Raw genomic sequence first — 14,886 nt, 5'->3', positions numbered from 1 at the left:
GAATCCATATGCTGTTGTTTCCTGCATAATACGCCCAATAATCTGAGCTGTTACACAGACAAAAGTCAAAAATACACTCGTCACATTTAGCACGGTGTGGAAATGAATAGTGCTCTTTTCAACAAAAGGCTGGCAAATTGCCGACTTGGAGATATTCTTAGAAACCCAGTTATTAAAATATCCGTCCTGCTGCTGGTCGTCTGTCTGCACCAGTATAAAGACGGCACAAGATGCAGATGGTCCTTTTTCATATCTGAAATGCCACCAGTAGTAAATAAAAGCTCCAAATGATTTTGCAAGCCGATTTAAAAAATAACAGACGTTATCAAAATCACCGCTTCAGAGGAAATCTAATAAAATCCAATGAAACGGTGTTCTGGTTTGACAGTCCTCGGTTTTGAAGAGGGTGGATTTATGAAAGGGCCGGAGTAATTTGCATGCACGAGGGCCCAGATTAACATCATTCAATGCGATGAACTCCAGTGCCACTCCACCCACGCTGACCTCGAACAACAACCGTGGTCCATCACTGCCAGCACACACTCTGAACTTTGGACAAGCAGTGCTCATTTGCAGAGTGTTTTTACATAATTGGATGACATGTACAACTATACGGGCTGCTGAGTGAACCACTTATTTTTCATGGTCAATGAGTGTATAATTGTGGCCACTTTTGTTTCCATCCATGGTTTTCCAAGGTAGAGTAGTAACATGGGCCGATGTGCAATTGTTTTAATTGAGTGGTGTTAGAGGCTCCATGAAGAGCACATTTTGTGCAGTTTATTAGTGTGTCTCTTTCAGATTTTCTGAACTTTTGTGCTTTATTTCTGTTAGGATGGCCCCCATTTAGAATCTGTTCAAGTTGTTTTTCTCAAAGTTTCTTCCATTTTTCATACCCTGCTGTGAGTTTATTTGCTTTGGAAGTTGCTGGTCTCCCACTTCCTGCTGGATAATTGGCCAGGATGCAGACATTCCACTGGCCAAGTGTGTGTTATTTTTCTTAACACGTGAACAGATAATGGGAAATATCTTCTCGCTTACCACATATATAAGAAAACCCAAATGTATGCAGTTCTTTGGAAGGGTTTTGTAATATCTTCTGCTTTTATGTAAGCGTGAAGCAAATGTCCTGATGTAAATCATCTTGCTTCATGATTTTCTGGCATTTGAAGCCCGTAAGCGTGTGAGCTGGAGCCCTCCAGTGATTTGTGGAGGACAGATTATCTGGTTCACCTCCCCGTCTGCTGCTGCTGGCGTTCCGCAGGGCCCGGTATCAGCGGAGAGGAGTGCAGGATCATAAGAGGTTGTCATCAGTAATGGTACTGTGGCTCTCTGAGATGGGGGGGCGTTCGGCATGGTGAGGTCATGGGCGGACCAGTTGGGTGGGGGTGGGGGGGGTACAGGCGAAGTGTCATTGGTTGGCAGCAGCTGTTGAAGGTGCTGCTGCTGGATGATGACGCGAGCTCACAGCACATTTGTGGCCATTTAACGCTCGTATTTTCGGATGAACTGAAATCAAAGCCAGACGTTTACATTTCTTTCTTTTACTGTAGGACTTTATCAAGCAGCTGATTGTTTTTAATTTCATTTCTTCTTATTGATGTCCTATCGTTACATCCGATACCGGTTTTATCAGTCTTTTGATGCAGTCGACTCGACACGCGCACACATTTGTTTGTGACCTTGTTTATTGCAGGAAAACGACTTCAATATTCAATTTCACCCACTAAATGAATCGCAGTTTCATTAGGGGGAGAACATTAGGCTGAGGGACGGGGACACACACACACACACACACACGCACACACACAGCCCGCCGAGAATGTTTTTTTTAATTTTTTAATTTTATTTACTACAGTATGAGTATAAATGCCTGCTTTTGGTATTAAAGGAGTGTCCAGGTTTAATATGCCTGTTCCCTGGTAACCTGGCCTAAACTTACCATCCCCATTTCTTTCTTTCTAATCAGTAATAAGGAATAAACCTGGCCTGAAACCTATTTTTAGACAAATTAATTAACTCTGTACAAAAATGGAATTAACACATTCTTGCCCTGAAGACTGATTGAACTATTGGTCGAGCGGCATTTGAACCGAGATGCAAGCTTTGTTCGGATCTTTGAAATTCTGGTGCCGGTATTAGCGTTTGACCCTGCCATCCTTGACTGTTGTTATTCATGGAGCCCACAGAAGACTGTTTGTGCTTTGTGTTACGGCCCAGTGGCTGCTCGGCCGCTCAGCCATGATTAATTCAGGTGGGCCTCAGGGGAGAGCAGCCAGGCCGGGTTACTCCACCAGGGATCTGGTGTCTGGCTGCAATAAAGCCAGTGGAGCTGTGCCGAGCCGGGAGCCGAGGCTGGAACTGGCAACCTTTGGACACCTGTTCCAAAAATAGAACAACGCTAGCGATCGACGTTAAAGCGAAGACAGAACATATTGTTGTTTTAATTTCTTCTCCTCCCCCTGTTTACAGAATGTCAAAATATTTAGGAGGTCATTTCTTTACATATTGGCGCTACTGTCATTTCTGTGTTGGACACACATCAGTCGCTGTTCCTCGCTGTAGCCTAGCGCTCACTCCTCATCTTTGCCCCATCAGTCAGGCTGCTATGATGAATCGGCAACTCACCCAAAGTGTCAGCCTAATTAATCAAATCTTACTGGGCCAAATAGCACCTAAAGTCTATTGAGAGCATTTTGTGCTGTAGAGATGTGGATGATGACTTGACAATAGCTGGTAAACCATCCAAGGTGACTGTTTTCCAGCAGGGTCATAATTGATGCATGTGTTGGTGTTAAACACTTGGTTTCTAACACCTGCTGAGATATCTTTGATTTGTAAAAACCTATTTATAGTCTGTTGTATGAACTGGGTTTCTTTTGGTCTGTGATGCATTCGTAAATTCCCGATTAGTGGGCATCACCTCACATCAAGAGCTGTCACAGTTTTCACTTGGAAAACGCTGATATGATGTTTGCCCAGAATTCAGACATGAGGAAATGTTCTCAGCCTGAAGGCTAAACCAAATTGGTCTCATCAGTGAGGTGATTTCCACTGTTATTGTTCTGTTATTTGGCATCTCCGAGCGAAGGTTAAAGGGACAAAAGGTGATATGTGTGTTGGCGTTATCACTTTACACACCAGTAAAGGAAAGGATGTGGTCGCAGTCGCATTAGAGGACCTCATTTCCCACCCACACACATCCAGACTAAACCCAGCTCGCTCATCTTGATGGGACAGGCTCCATTCCCAGCATCAAATCAGATTGTTTTCACATCCCGTGCGGCCACGTACGACCATCTTACATTCATTAACCACACACGACAGCCTCAGCCGTGATATTAATTTGACACCAGTGTTGTTATTTTCCTTATCTTTTTCTATTAGGCAGGGTTCAATAATAAAAATGTCAGCACAACTATTAAAAAGAGACAAATTATGACATTTATGGCTCTGACAATTTATTGCCTGACACAAAAAGCATCAGTCCTGTTCTATGAGACAAGCGTCCCAGAACCCTGCTTCCTCTTTGCTGCTGTGCATCTCACATCAGTCAGTGCATCAGTGCCTCTCAGACTTTTTAATTTCCACCCCCCCATTGTGCCTCTAATCCAGCTAAAATGTGGCGAATGCAGCATCAGCCAAGTGGTACAGAGTGACGCAGAGCCGTGTTTTTTTCCTGACCTTTAATCCTCCTGGCGTGCAGTGTGTCTAATGCACGATCAAAGACGTGTTTAAGAATGAGCATCCTGCATGGTAATGAGCGCTTCTTTGTCGCGTTTTGAAATTGATAAGAAGAATTGGCTGCGGCTTTATCTTTCTAACGTGGACTGAGATTAAACTCTTCTATCTTTTCTGATGTATCTCAGCTGGTTGGAGGCCAGTTTGACCTGGAGATGAACTTCATCATCCAGGAGCCAGAGAGCATCGGGTGCATGGTGGAGCTGCTGGACAAGTGCGAGTCCACCTGTCAGGCGGAAGTCTGGAGCATCTTCACCGCCATCCTCAAGAAGAGCGTCCGCAACCTGCAGGCGTGCACCGAAGTGGGGCTCATCCAGCAAGTGCTGGACCGCATCTCCACAACTGACAGCATGATTGCAGGTGGAAATCATCACTTTTGTTTTAACCTTTGTCTTGAGTGAGGAGGCGGAGCAATGCAGACCTGAGACATCCTTTAGAAAATCAACCTCACCCCCCGTTTGGGTCCACACTGGGATGGGATGTTCATCACAGCCTCCCTCGTTTCTCAGTCTGTTGCCCATCTGCAAATTAGTGCGAATTAATCCTAATGCGTTTGGATCAGTGAACCCCCGCCAGAACACTGCTGGCCTGGAGGGTTTATGCAGGCGGGCAGGGGTGATGTCAGCCAGCAGTAACCGCTGGGCGACAAGAGTCTTTTCCTCCAAATTCCCTCATAGGTTTTAAAGAGCCACTCACGTATTCAGAGTCACCTTTTCAGACGACCTTTCCAGGCTGAAATGCTTCACAGACAGTATTACGCTCTTTTTTTTACTCCTGCAGCTTAATCCAATACATTTCTTAACTTCCAGACGTTCCCATCCCCGTTAACCGGTATTTGCGTCAGTCAGAATCAAATGGCTCGGCTTTAATATTTAAGAGGGGGAAAAAAGACCAGCTTCATGTAACTGCCACTCATCCTCCGCCTGGTAGGATTAGACCAAGGGTAATGTGTGTGTGTTCGTGTACGCACGAGTCAGTGATCTGTCATAATATGCCATCATCACCATTAGTAGGAAATACAGCAGGGGGTCTGCAGCAGGGAAGGTCTTATCTTTGATGCCTGCTCGGACGTCATAGTATCATTCTTGTGTCAATAAGGATTGTAGTAATTGGGTACTTTTGTTCCCCTGAACGATTCTGACATGTTTCTATTTTTGACTCTGATTTTACAGACCTGCTGGTGGACATGTTGGGTGTGCTGGCCAGCTACAGCATCACTGTAAAAGAGCTGAAGATCTTCTTCAGCAAGCTGCAGGGGGAGAAGGGCCAATGGGTGAGTCAGAACCCCTCCAACGGTCGTCCAGGACCAGGAATGCGTTCCACACACTTGCACCCTGCAGCCCAACAGAACAATGCTCTCGTCACGCAGACCTCATAGATCAGCGTTAAGGCTTCACTGCAGTCCCGGGCGCCGAGCTCCTCGCCATTACTGATAACAGGAACTATAATAGACAATTTGCTATATCTAAGCAGAAACAGTGGAGACACAAGGGGAGAGAGATGAGGCAAGAAGGAAAAGTCCTCATCGATCACCGACGCTAATCAAGTTGGCGGGAAATGGGTCAAGTTGATTTCACGCTCCTAACTTTCACCTCTTTCCATTTATTCTGGGCAGTTTTTAGAGCGAGGCATTCAGGAGAGGCTGGATGTGTGCGGGACTTTAAACTCTCACAAAATCATCAAATGGGACTTTTTATTTCGTTAGTAGTCGTAATATCGCCAGGATCTGAAATATGTGGACGCAGCCCTTAAACACGCTAATCAGTCCAACAGGAACAGTTCTCACTGCGCTGCTGAGCAAATAAATCTCTTTGGATGTGTGATATGTCTGAGAGGTAATTTTAGAACAAACAGAATACAGACCCTGCTCACTTTTGGAAGCCAGAACTGTGAGTTTGAAGTCGGGTTCTTGAACGTTTGCTTGTTCTGACACCAACATCAGTCGTCTAAAATCCTCCACGTGTGTTTTTTTTGTTTTTTTTTGTTCCAAGCCCCGTCACGCCGTGAAGCTGCTGTCAGTTCTGAAGTACATGGCTCACAGGACCGGCCCCGACTCCTTTTTCAGCTTCACAGGGAAAAACGCAGCCGTGAGTATACATAAAATCTATCGCTGCCCCTCCAGTATGTTTACACAGATTTTGAGCTTGCAGTCAGACGGCTCCATCAAGTTTTCACACTTTCACACTCAAAGCGCTACGGCACAATTTATAATTCATGTCTCGTTTTTGCAACCTTTTAATCCGAGGACAGTCCCAGTCGGGTGACGTGAAATGGCCTAAATGGGGACGTCTACGTAGACGGGGTTAATGTTGTGAGATTGTGGGCACCAGGGTTAATGTTGCGGTGCATTTTGGAATTTTGATATGGGTGGCTGCTTCAGAACATTAGTGTTTTTTAACCACTGGTGTCAGACCTGTGGGGGTGGCTTAAACAGATTTTCTGATTTGAAAAGGAAAAAAATGCAAATATGACATCCATTTCAAGGTCATGCCTTTTTATTCATGCGTGACCTGTTTAGAAATTTGAGGGATGGATGAGTTCTGGAGTTCTGTTGGTCGATGGTGATGGACAGAAATGTGTAAAAACCTTTTTTCATTCCCTTCTCAGGCTATAGCTTTGCCCCCCATTGCTAAATGGCCGTACCAGAATGGGTTTACATTCCACACATGGCTTCGGATGGATCCTCTCAACAATATCAACGTAGACAAAGACAAGCCTTATCTCTACTGGTAGGAAACAACAACGTTATGTTTGCTAGTACATTTAAAACCCTATATCGAGCGAATCTTGGACCTGTGTGGGGAAGATGTGCCATAAATGCATCATCAGTGAGTTAGTGTCTGGTTTAATATACACAACAAGCATCATTTTCAACACGTGTGAGGATAATGAGAGGCTGAATACGCTAGGGAATTTTAAATAAAGGCTCCTGTTCATCTCTGTGTTCTTCTGAAAAGAGATTAATTCACTAAATCGCTTGAAGGGGCCCCTGTTGAGACACAGGACTTTTTAGGAATGGTATTTAAGTTGATAAATAATCACCATTTAAGAGGCTTTTTTAGGAGAAATTGGAGACGCTATAAAAATGTGTTCCTTTCTTTCCAGCTTCCGCACCAGTAAAGGCCTGGGTTATTCTGCTCACTTCGTGGGCGGCTGTTTGATAGTGACCTCATTAAAATCGAAGGCGAAAGGATTCCAGCACTGTGTGAAGTACGACTTCAAACCCCAGAAGGTAGGAGAGGAAGAGGAAAACAGGCCGTGTAGCCCAAGCAAACGAAACATTCCTGCACTTCAGAACACAAACCGCGAAACGTCTCTGCAGCCGATCAAAGAAATCGGATCCTAACGCATCCGGATCCAGACACATGGGTGCACACAGACGTGCTCACGCGATTAATCTAGACAGATCCGTCACATCTTACCTGACTCTGGGGAAAAGCAAAGCTGGAGGGATGAGAAACGAGGGCGAGGGAGAGAAGGATTATCCGAAACGCTCCGTCCCTTCCAGGCACTGCTCATGCTGAAGACCACTGCAGTCAGAACGATGTATGACAGTGGACACTTCAGCATCATCTTCCTCCACATAAGAGCTCATGAAGCTTCACCTCTCACTTTTGTTGCTATTAACCTTAAATTTATATCAGAAGAACACATTTTTTTTACTGTGGTGATATTAACCTATATGAGTGGGTACAAGACCTGGAAAATCCAAAAATGAAGGAGGTGGGATTTTAGCTCGAGGGCTCTGAATGCTAAAATAAGCTAATCGGAATAAAGATCTGTAGGTGTTGTGTGTCTGTGTGATCAGAACTTTAGATTTCTTACACCAGATTTCCTGATTCTGTCGCTGTTTTGTTGTTGCAGTGGTACATGGTGACTCTCGTGCACGTCTACAACCGCTGGAAAAACAGTGAAATTAGCTGCTATGTAAATGGTGAACTGGCTTCTTTTGGAGACATCGCCTGGTTTGTCAACACCAGTGACGTAAGTAGCAGCACTTTAATTATATTTCGGTCCTCATTGACATGAATAAGTTAATGAAAAGAACCACTTTACCAGTAATAATACTCCAAAACACTTCCTGTTCCTGCTCTGATACATGGCAGGTTGAAACCACTATCATTAAATTTAGTGAGGCTGGAGTGGAAAATGTCTGCTTTTACACTGTTGTCTGATCCTCTGATGTATCACTGTGTGCACTCGGTCCTCAGGGTGGCTTTTTCATATGCTGAGATACCAGATTCTTTGATGTAAGAGTGAAAGAAAACTTCCCCGGAGTTGTATTTATTCCCGCTGTTCACGTCAGAAAACATGCGTCAGAATGTTTGGCCTCCTCTTGCTAAGACACGTGTTCACATGTCTTATTAATTGGACCTTTATCATTAGCTCTGTGCAGATATTTCACATCCCCCCATTTCTTGTTTTACTTGTACCCTCCAGACGTTTGACAAGTGTTTCCTGGGATCGTCGGAGACGGCGGACACCAACCGGGTGTTCTGCGGACAGATGGGGGCAGTTTACCTGTTCGGGGAGGCTCTCAGCGCCGCTCAGATCTTGGCTATCTACCAGCTGGGTCCAGGCTACCAGGTTGGAAGGCGTCAAGCCAGCAATGTCTTTGTAACAGTTGGATAAATGCAAATTTAAAACCCTGTGTCTTTCTGTGATCCGTTCTCTGCACCTCAGGGCACGTTCAAGTACAAGGCAGAGAGTGACCTGCTGTTTGCAGAGCATCACAAGACCTTACTTTACGATGGCAAACTGTCCTCCAGCATCGCCTTCACTTACAACCCTCGTGCTACAGACGCCCAGCTCTGCCTTGAGTCCTCCCCAAAGGACAACGCCTCCATTTTCGTCCACTCGCCTCATGCACTCATGCTGCAGGTAACTGTGCCCTTTGCTTTAAAGGTAGGACTTCATGGCATCTAGTAGCAGTTCCCACTGACGACAATTATATAGCCTTATTCACTGCCTGGATCTTCCACGTGCATGGCCATGTCTTTTTGCCCGTGTGGTAATTATGGCAGCTCAGTATGTGTCTTCATTTTTAATCGCCTCATTAGAGCTGAGGCGTGAATCTGTTGAGCTACACAGACTGTTTGCAGCTGCTGAAAATGGCATCACGGAGCTCCAATGATGCAATTAGCCTTCTGTTGAAAAATACATTTAAGTGAATCATTTCCCTGTTGCTTAAGAGGACAAGAGAGCCTTTTACACATTCATTCTCAGGTTTGCATCATTCTTTAAGCCATTGATATACAAAAGAAAATTGTCTTCAACCTGAAATCAAAGCTTTATACATGTTTCCAAGCACTGAAGGAATAGGTGCCACAGTTGTTCTACCTGGTCACCACAGTAATAACAACAGGCCATGTTGAATAAAGCCACCTCTGTGTGTGTTTCCGTAGGACGTGAAGGCCGTGGTGACTCACTCAGTCCAGAGCGGCATACACTCCATCGGAGGCGTGCAGGTTCTCTTTCCTCTGTTTGCACAGCTGGATTATCGCCAGCCTTCCAGTCAGGAGCTGGACACCTCTGTCTGGTAACCACACACACACACACACACACACACACACACACACACACACACACACACACACACACACACACTTGCCATGAGGATTTTGTAAAATTGTACAAACTGATTGTGCCCAGTTTATTTAGGAACATTTGCTACAGTATTAATGGAAATTGGTGATATAAAACGGGTGATAACACAGCATCTGTCAACAAAAGGCCTACGTTAGGACTGTAATAACAGGTCGTTTTGCAGTACACGACCTTTCCTGTAACGCTCAGATTGAAAGCTGAGACAGCTACCTCGCTTCCATCGTGCAGAGTCGTAATATCTTCTGCCCTCAAGGTGATCTTAACTGCAGCCTTAACACAACAGGAGCACGACACCCTCATTCAATCACATTCCATTTGGGATGTTCATGTCACAGCCAGGGCTTTGTCAGCAGCATACATAGATTATTGTCACTGTCTCTTCACTTTGCATCTCTCTGCACTTGCCGTCTGTCTGTTTGTTAGCTGCACTTTGCTCTCGTTTGTGATGGAGCTCTTGAAGAACTCGGTGGCTATGCAAGAGCAGGTCCTGGCCTGCAAAGGATTTCTGGTCATTGGCCACACTTTGGAGAAGGTGAGGCAACACCAGCTTCCTTCTACAACAGCTTCACATCATGATCACAGAAATAAAGCTCACTTTCCCCTGTTAGCATGTTATTATTGTGTTTCCTTTAGTCATGAGAGGCAACTAACATCATCTGACTCTGACATCATCACCCCTTGTTTCTAACTCTTTGTCTCTGCCTTGTTTTCAGTCTTCCAAGGTACACGTGACACGGTCTGTCCTGGACATTGTGCTGACCTTTTCCAGATACCTTAGCAACTTACAGAACGGTATCATGCTGCTCAAACAGCTGTGTGACCACATCCTGTTCAACCCTGCCATTTGGATCCATGCACCAGCCAAGGTCATTTTAGTGCACACGTTTAAACAGTGTTTGTATTTCATTGAATTAGAAAACAAATTAAAGTCTAAATACAGCCACACTTGCAGTCTTCTGACCTGGTTGGCTGAGATTTGGCTCGTCACCCAGTCATTAGTCACACAAACGTCTGGTGTGTTTTTATATCCAGGTGCAGCTGACGCTGTACACATACCTGGCAACAGAGTTCATTGGCTCAGTGACCATCTACAACACAATTCGGAGGGTGAGCACCGTCCTGCAGGTCATGCACACGCTCAAGTTCTACTACTGGGTGGTTAACCCCCAGGACCGCAGTGGAGTCCTGCCCAAAGGCCTCGGTAAGCTTCCACAGGGCCACACAAAATGCTGAACTTCGATAGCAAGTGAGCTAAATGAAGCAAAATTTCTTCTTTCTTGTGATATTTTCAGATGGTCCCAGGCCAAACCAGAAGGAGATACTTTCTTTGCGAGCATTTCTGTTGTTGTTTGTCAAACAGCTCATAATGAAGGTAATTATAGAATCATTCAGCGGAGTTGTCGTGTCCTGTACTGATGGCCTATTTTATGGGAGAAGACTCAAATTTTTATGTTTATCTGAAGTGAACCAGTGCACAAATACAGAAATATGTAAAAGGCTTCATCTACTTGTCATATATGCATTACAAGTCTCATCTTGACACAAAGAGCATCTGATTTTGTTTGAGTTCTAAGTCTGCACGGTTCTTAAATAATTTTGAAGACTCATTTGTTGAGACGTCGATGTAGTTGATCTGTGCTCTTGTATTCTAGGATCACGGTGTGAAGGATGATGAGCTACAGAGCATCCTCAACTACCTCCTAACCATGCATGAGGTAGGCCGATAGTCGCCACTAGGTGGCAGCACAACCCAACTGGACTGCAGCTCTGATATCCAGAAGAGAGCAATCTTTTGTTCAAAGAAACATCTTTTACTTGTTATTTCTCCACGTGTGCCAGTTGGCAGTACAGACAGAAGTGGTTTTTTGTTTACAGTAAAATAAGGCATAACAACTAAATCACTCAGCAATCAGTAATTCAGTGAGCCTTTTAAGCATTAAAGGTGATTACAGTATTTCCTGCCGATCATGTTATGCAGAAACATATTTTATTTTTGTTCAACGCTGTTATGCCCTATTGTTTCCTATTACAGCAGCTATAAATCACCAAGAGCAGCAGAATATGTTTGTATTTATCTGTTATTGACAAGGAAGTCTCTATTATTAAAGAATATCCTCACATTGAGCTGGTTCTGGCCCACAGGATGACAACCTCATGGATGTGCTGCAGTTGTTGGTGGCTCTGATGTCTGAACATCCTGGTTCCATGATCCAGGCTTTTGACCAGCGCAATGGGATTCGGTAAGCATGGCTGTTTAATGTCCACGCGAGTATCCGTAGTTTTCTTCTCCAGATTTTACAGTATTATTTCACAATTTAGTTATTTACACTTATGTAAAGATACAAATATACATCCCGGACAGTTTGTTCATATGTTTTTGGGGCTTAACTCTAGTAGATAAAGCTATTTATTTCCCTAATTATGCCATCTTTAATCTTTTTTCCCAGTGTAATTTTCAAGCTTTTGGCCTCAAAAAGTGAAGGAATACGAGTGCAAGCGCTGAAAGTAATGGGATATTTTCTGAAACACATGCCAGCAAAGTAAGTAAAGTCAGAAACCTCAAATCCAGAGTATTGAACTGTAGTTTGAACACATTCAGACTGTGTTAATGCTCAAATGCTGCTTATAGTGATTAATAAAACTGGAGCTGAATTGTTCACTCATCTAGTTAAGTAATAAAGCAAGTAAATTTATTCATGCGGTTGTTGAAATACTTTAAAAGGCAATGTTTAATCCATACAGTTATGTCATGATTGCAGTACAATTTACGATGCTAACGTGTGTATATATATTTAAAAAAAAAAAAAAGATTAAATGAAACTAACAAAGGACTACAAACAAGTTGACCTGGCAGTTTCTGGATCCAGATGGAAGAAGAAGAAGAAGAAGAAGAATGGCAGCGAAAGGCTCTCTGGTTCTCTGCTGAGCTACAGTGCTGAAATTGAAGTTGATCTACGATCAGAGATGAAAGAAAAGAAAACTTGTCTGGGAAGAACGCTCCCACTTTGTCAGCGGGGATTCTCTTTTTCATTTCCTGCCAGTCAAAGTCAGCTGGAGCTCAGCTGATTTACACCGTTAAACATTTCAGCCGCTGCTGTGACTCAATTCATCAGGAGCTGCTGATTTTGTACTCGTCACCTCAGCGCCCATTTGGCTTTGTGTATATTGCGTGCACTCGCTGCGTGTTGCCTGAGAGCAGCCCTGGCCAGATGTTCTCACCTTTGACCTGCCGATGTCTCGTTCAGGAGGAAATCTGAGGTCATGTTGAGTTTTGGACTCTTCTCCCTGCTGACTGAACGCCTGATGCTCCACAACAGCCAGTGCACCATGACCACATACAACGTGCTCTTCGAGGTCAGTGACCTGCACATAAACAGGGCGGTCCTATAGGATAGAAATAAAGAAACCTTATTTATTAAAGCATTTTATCTGTTTATAGCATTGTTTTTATTTATACAGCCTTTAAACTATAAACAATGTCCTAGCGACGCAGATTTTAATATTCTTCTGTTTCTCTGTTGTTGCTAAAATCATATTTATGGCTCTAATCCCGTTTCGGTCCCCTGGTAGATCCTCACGGAGCAGATCTGCACTCAAGTGATCCATAAACAGCATCCGGACCCCGACTCCACCGTGAAGATTCTCAACCCACGTGAGTACCTCCTCTGCACCTCGCGGCTCCTCTAAATCACCCTCTGCAGTACCCTCTCTGCATTCCTTCGGCTCCTCTCTGCAGGAGGGGAGGAAGAATTCCCCGTGGAGCCGGGCGATCGCTGTATTCAGTCAAACAAACGCGTGGCATAAATTTTGCAGCCAGAGGTTATTTTCATAAAAGCCAACGCCTGTTGTAAACTTGGCACGAGCAGGGTGCAAACACTCGACGTGACAGATGTACACACATCTGCTGTTTTTATTAGAAGTCTGTGTACATTTTGTCAGGTTAATTTAACTATATATGAATGATAAATGTCATGTCCTTTCTATTAATTCAAGTTTCATCTCATCTCATGTGTAAATAACAATGACTTCTTTATCTTGTCAATAATTTCTATTTTTCTTTTTCAATATTTGCACACTTTATTTTCAGTGAATTGCTTTTGCGGTGTAGCTTGACTGTAAATAATTGATAAAGCTGAATATGTTTAGATTATAAACAATCAGTTTTAGATGCATTTTCAAAAATATTGGAATATATTGTCCCAATTTTTTAAAAACCTATTAGTTTTAACAACTTAAGAAGCTTCTTTTATCCTTATTTGTCTCGGCACACTTGCAGCGCAGCTTTGATGGATTTGAAAATCCTCGCAAATACGCTATAATCACCCTTAATCTTACCTGCTGTTGTCACACTTTGGTGATCTTCAGTCTTTATTGTGTTAAAAAAAATGCTGGCGTGCAACCGTGCCAGACAGGCGGTACACATCATAAAAACCTGGTGCTGGCGCTCCTACAAGTGAGCGCGTCCTGCGGAACACAGCACGGCCGTCTGTTTCTCCTTTGCTGTACAATCTCTTGATTTAATCTGTGACAAACTTCCAAAATGGCCTCCTGATTGCAGTCTTTAGTAACGTCAGAGCCAATCAAACAAACCAAGGAAGTACCGTTTCCCCCAAATTAACCCGAAGGAAAAGAACCAGGAGTAAATGGAAAAAAGACAGGGACACGCCATCCCTGCAGCCTCGGTTGCAGAGCGCGCCGGGGTAATTTTCTGGCGGTAAAGGTTCAGCGACTCATAATTTGAGCAACTAAGGCGTAGAAACAACACGAGCGTCTACTGGAGCAAGGGGGCATCGGTTAGCGCCAAAGTCTAGAGAGACGAGTGAAATCCAAGCCCCACTGTCTCTCTACTCAGAGCAAATGGATGCCGACGTTGTCTCGATAATTCATCTGAGCAGTCAGGCTCTGTGCCTTCGCCAAAGCTGAGCCCTCCACAAAGGCCTTTGACTCTGGCGTTCTCATTTGGAACAATCCTGAAACAATTACAGTACGATAAAGATCATTGGCCCGGACTTTTCTTTTTCTTACCACATGCATAGATCTCAGGTACGTTCAGCCGAGAGTCTGCATCATAATCATCTGCACGTGTTGAGACCGACGCACGATTCAGCTGTTGATTTCTTCAAATTCTCCCATCTGCTCCAGAGATGAAGTAAAACGGCTTCAAATCCAGCCCGTTTTAACATTCTAATCCTTTAAACCCGGGGACACAAACACAAAATCCCTCAAACACAAAATCCCCCCAACAAGAGTATTTTCATATTTTCGGGTACAGTAATTTCTGCTGTACTGTCGACTCTTTTTTTTAAATTTTACTTCAGCCTTCAAACAAGATGTGTTTATTATATCCAGAAATCCTGAAGGTCATAGCTATTCTGCTGAAGAACTCCGCCCAGTCGCCAGAGACCATGGAGGTGCGCAGGGTCTTCCTGTCAGACATGATCAAACTGTTCAACAACAGCAAAGAGAACCGCAGGTAACAACTCCCAAGATTAAGATCCACGTCTCACACGAACCCGCGTGGTGTTTATGCAGTGTGTC

General features: G+C 44.0%; 1 protein-coding gene and 1 long non-coding RNA gene across 8 annotated transcripts in view; one reads left to right on the top strand and one right to left on the bottom strand.

Annotated features, from left to right (window-relative positions):
• Nucleotides 1-14,886, top strand: part of lrba (LPS responsive beige-like anchor protein) — a 126,253-nt gene that overhangs the window by 7,674 nt on the left and 103,693 nt on the right. For all 7 annotated transcript variants that reach the window (XM_057036402.1, XM_057036405.1, XM_057036401.1 and 4 more), the window contains exons 2-20: nucleotides 3,870-4,101; nucleotides 4,914-5,014; nucleotides 5,733-5,828; nucleotides 6,349-6,470; nucleotides 6,847-6,973; nucleotides 7,606-7,725; nucleotides 8,182-8,328; nucleotides 8,425-8,622; nucleotides 9,147-9,280; nucleotides 9,772-9,880; nucleotides 10,062-10,214; nucleotides 10,381-10,549; nucleotides 10,641-10,720; nucleotides 11,001-11,063; nucleotides 11,491-11,588; nucleotides 11,796-11,888; nucleotides 12,594-12,702; nucleotides 12,919-13,000; nucleotides 14,698-14,821. In XM_057036402.1, the coding sequence (XP_056892382.1) occupies nucleotides 3,870-4,101; nucleotides 4,914-5,014; nucleotides 5,733-5,828; nucleotides 6,349-6,470; nucleotides 6,847-6,973; nucleotides 7,606-7,725; nucleotides 8,182-8,328; nucleotides 8,425-8,622; nucleotides 9,147-9,280; nucleotides 9,772-9,880; nucleotides 10,062-10,214; nucleotides 10,381-10,549; nucleotides 10,641-10,720; nucleotides 11,001-11,063; nucleotides 11,491-11,588; nucleotides 11,796-11,888; nucleotides 12,594-12,702; nucleotides 12,919-13,000; nucleotides 14,698-14,821 (2,357 nt within the window). The remainder of the gene's footprint in view (nucleotides 1-3,869; nucleotides 4,102-4,913; nucleotides 5,015-5,732; nucleotides 5,829-6,348; nucleotides 6,471-6,846; nucleotides 6,974-7,605; nucleotides 7,726-8,181; nucleotides 8,329-8,424; nucleotides 8,623-9,146; nucleotides 9,281-9,771; nucleotides 9,881-10,061; nucleotides 10,215-10,380; nucleotides 10,550-10,640; nucleotides 10,721-11,000; nucleotides 11,064-11,490; nucleotides 11,589-11,795; nucleotides 11,889-12,593; nucleotides 12,703-12,918; nucleotides 13,001-14,697; nucleotides 14,822-14,886) is intronic.
• Nucleotides 8,706-14,766, bottom strand: LOC130527709 (uncharacterized). Its single transcript, XR_008951106.1, has 4 exons — nucleotides 13,684-14,766; nucleotides 12,568-12,732; nucleotides 9,127-9,277; nucleotides 8,706-8,888 (listed from the first exon to the last, which is right to left on the bottom strand). It is a non-coding gene; the product is annotated as an uncharacterized LOC130527709 (long non-coding RNA).

The sequence above is a fragment of the Takifugu flavidus genome, chromosome 6 (genome assembly GCF_003711565.1).
Source record: "Takifugu flavidus isolate HTHZ2018 chromosome 6, ASM371156v2, whole genome shotgun sequence".
NCBI classification, from domain to species: Eukaryota; Metazoa; Chordata; class Actinopteri; order Tetraodontiformes; family Tetraodontidae; genus Takifugu; species Takifugu flavidus.
This window is presented reverse-complemented; position numbering and strand designations above follow the sequence as displayed.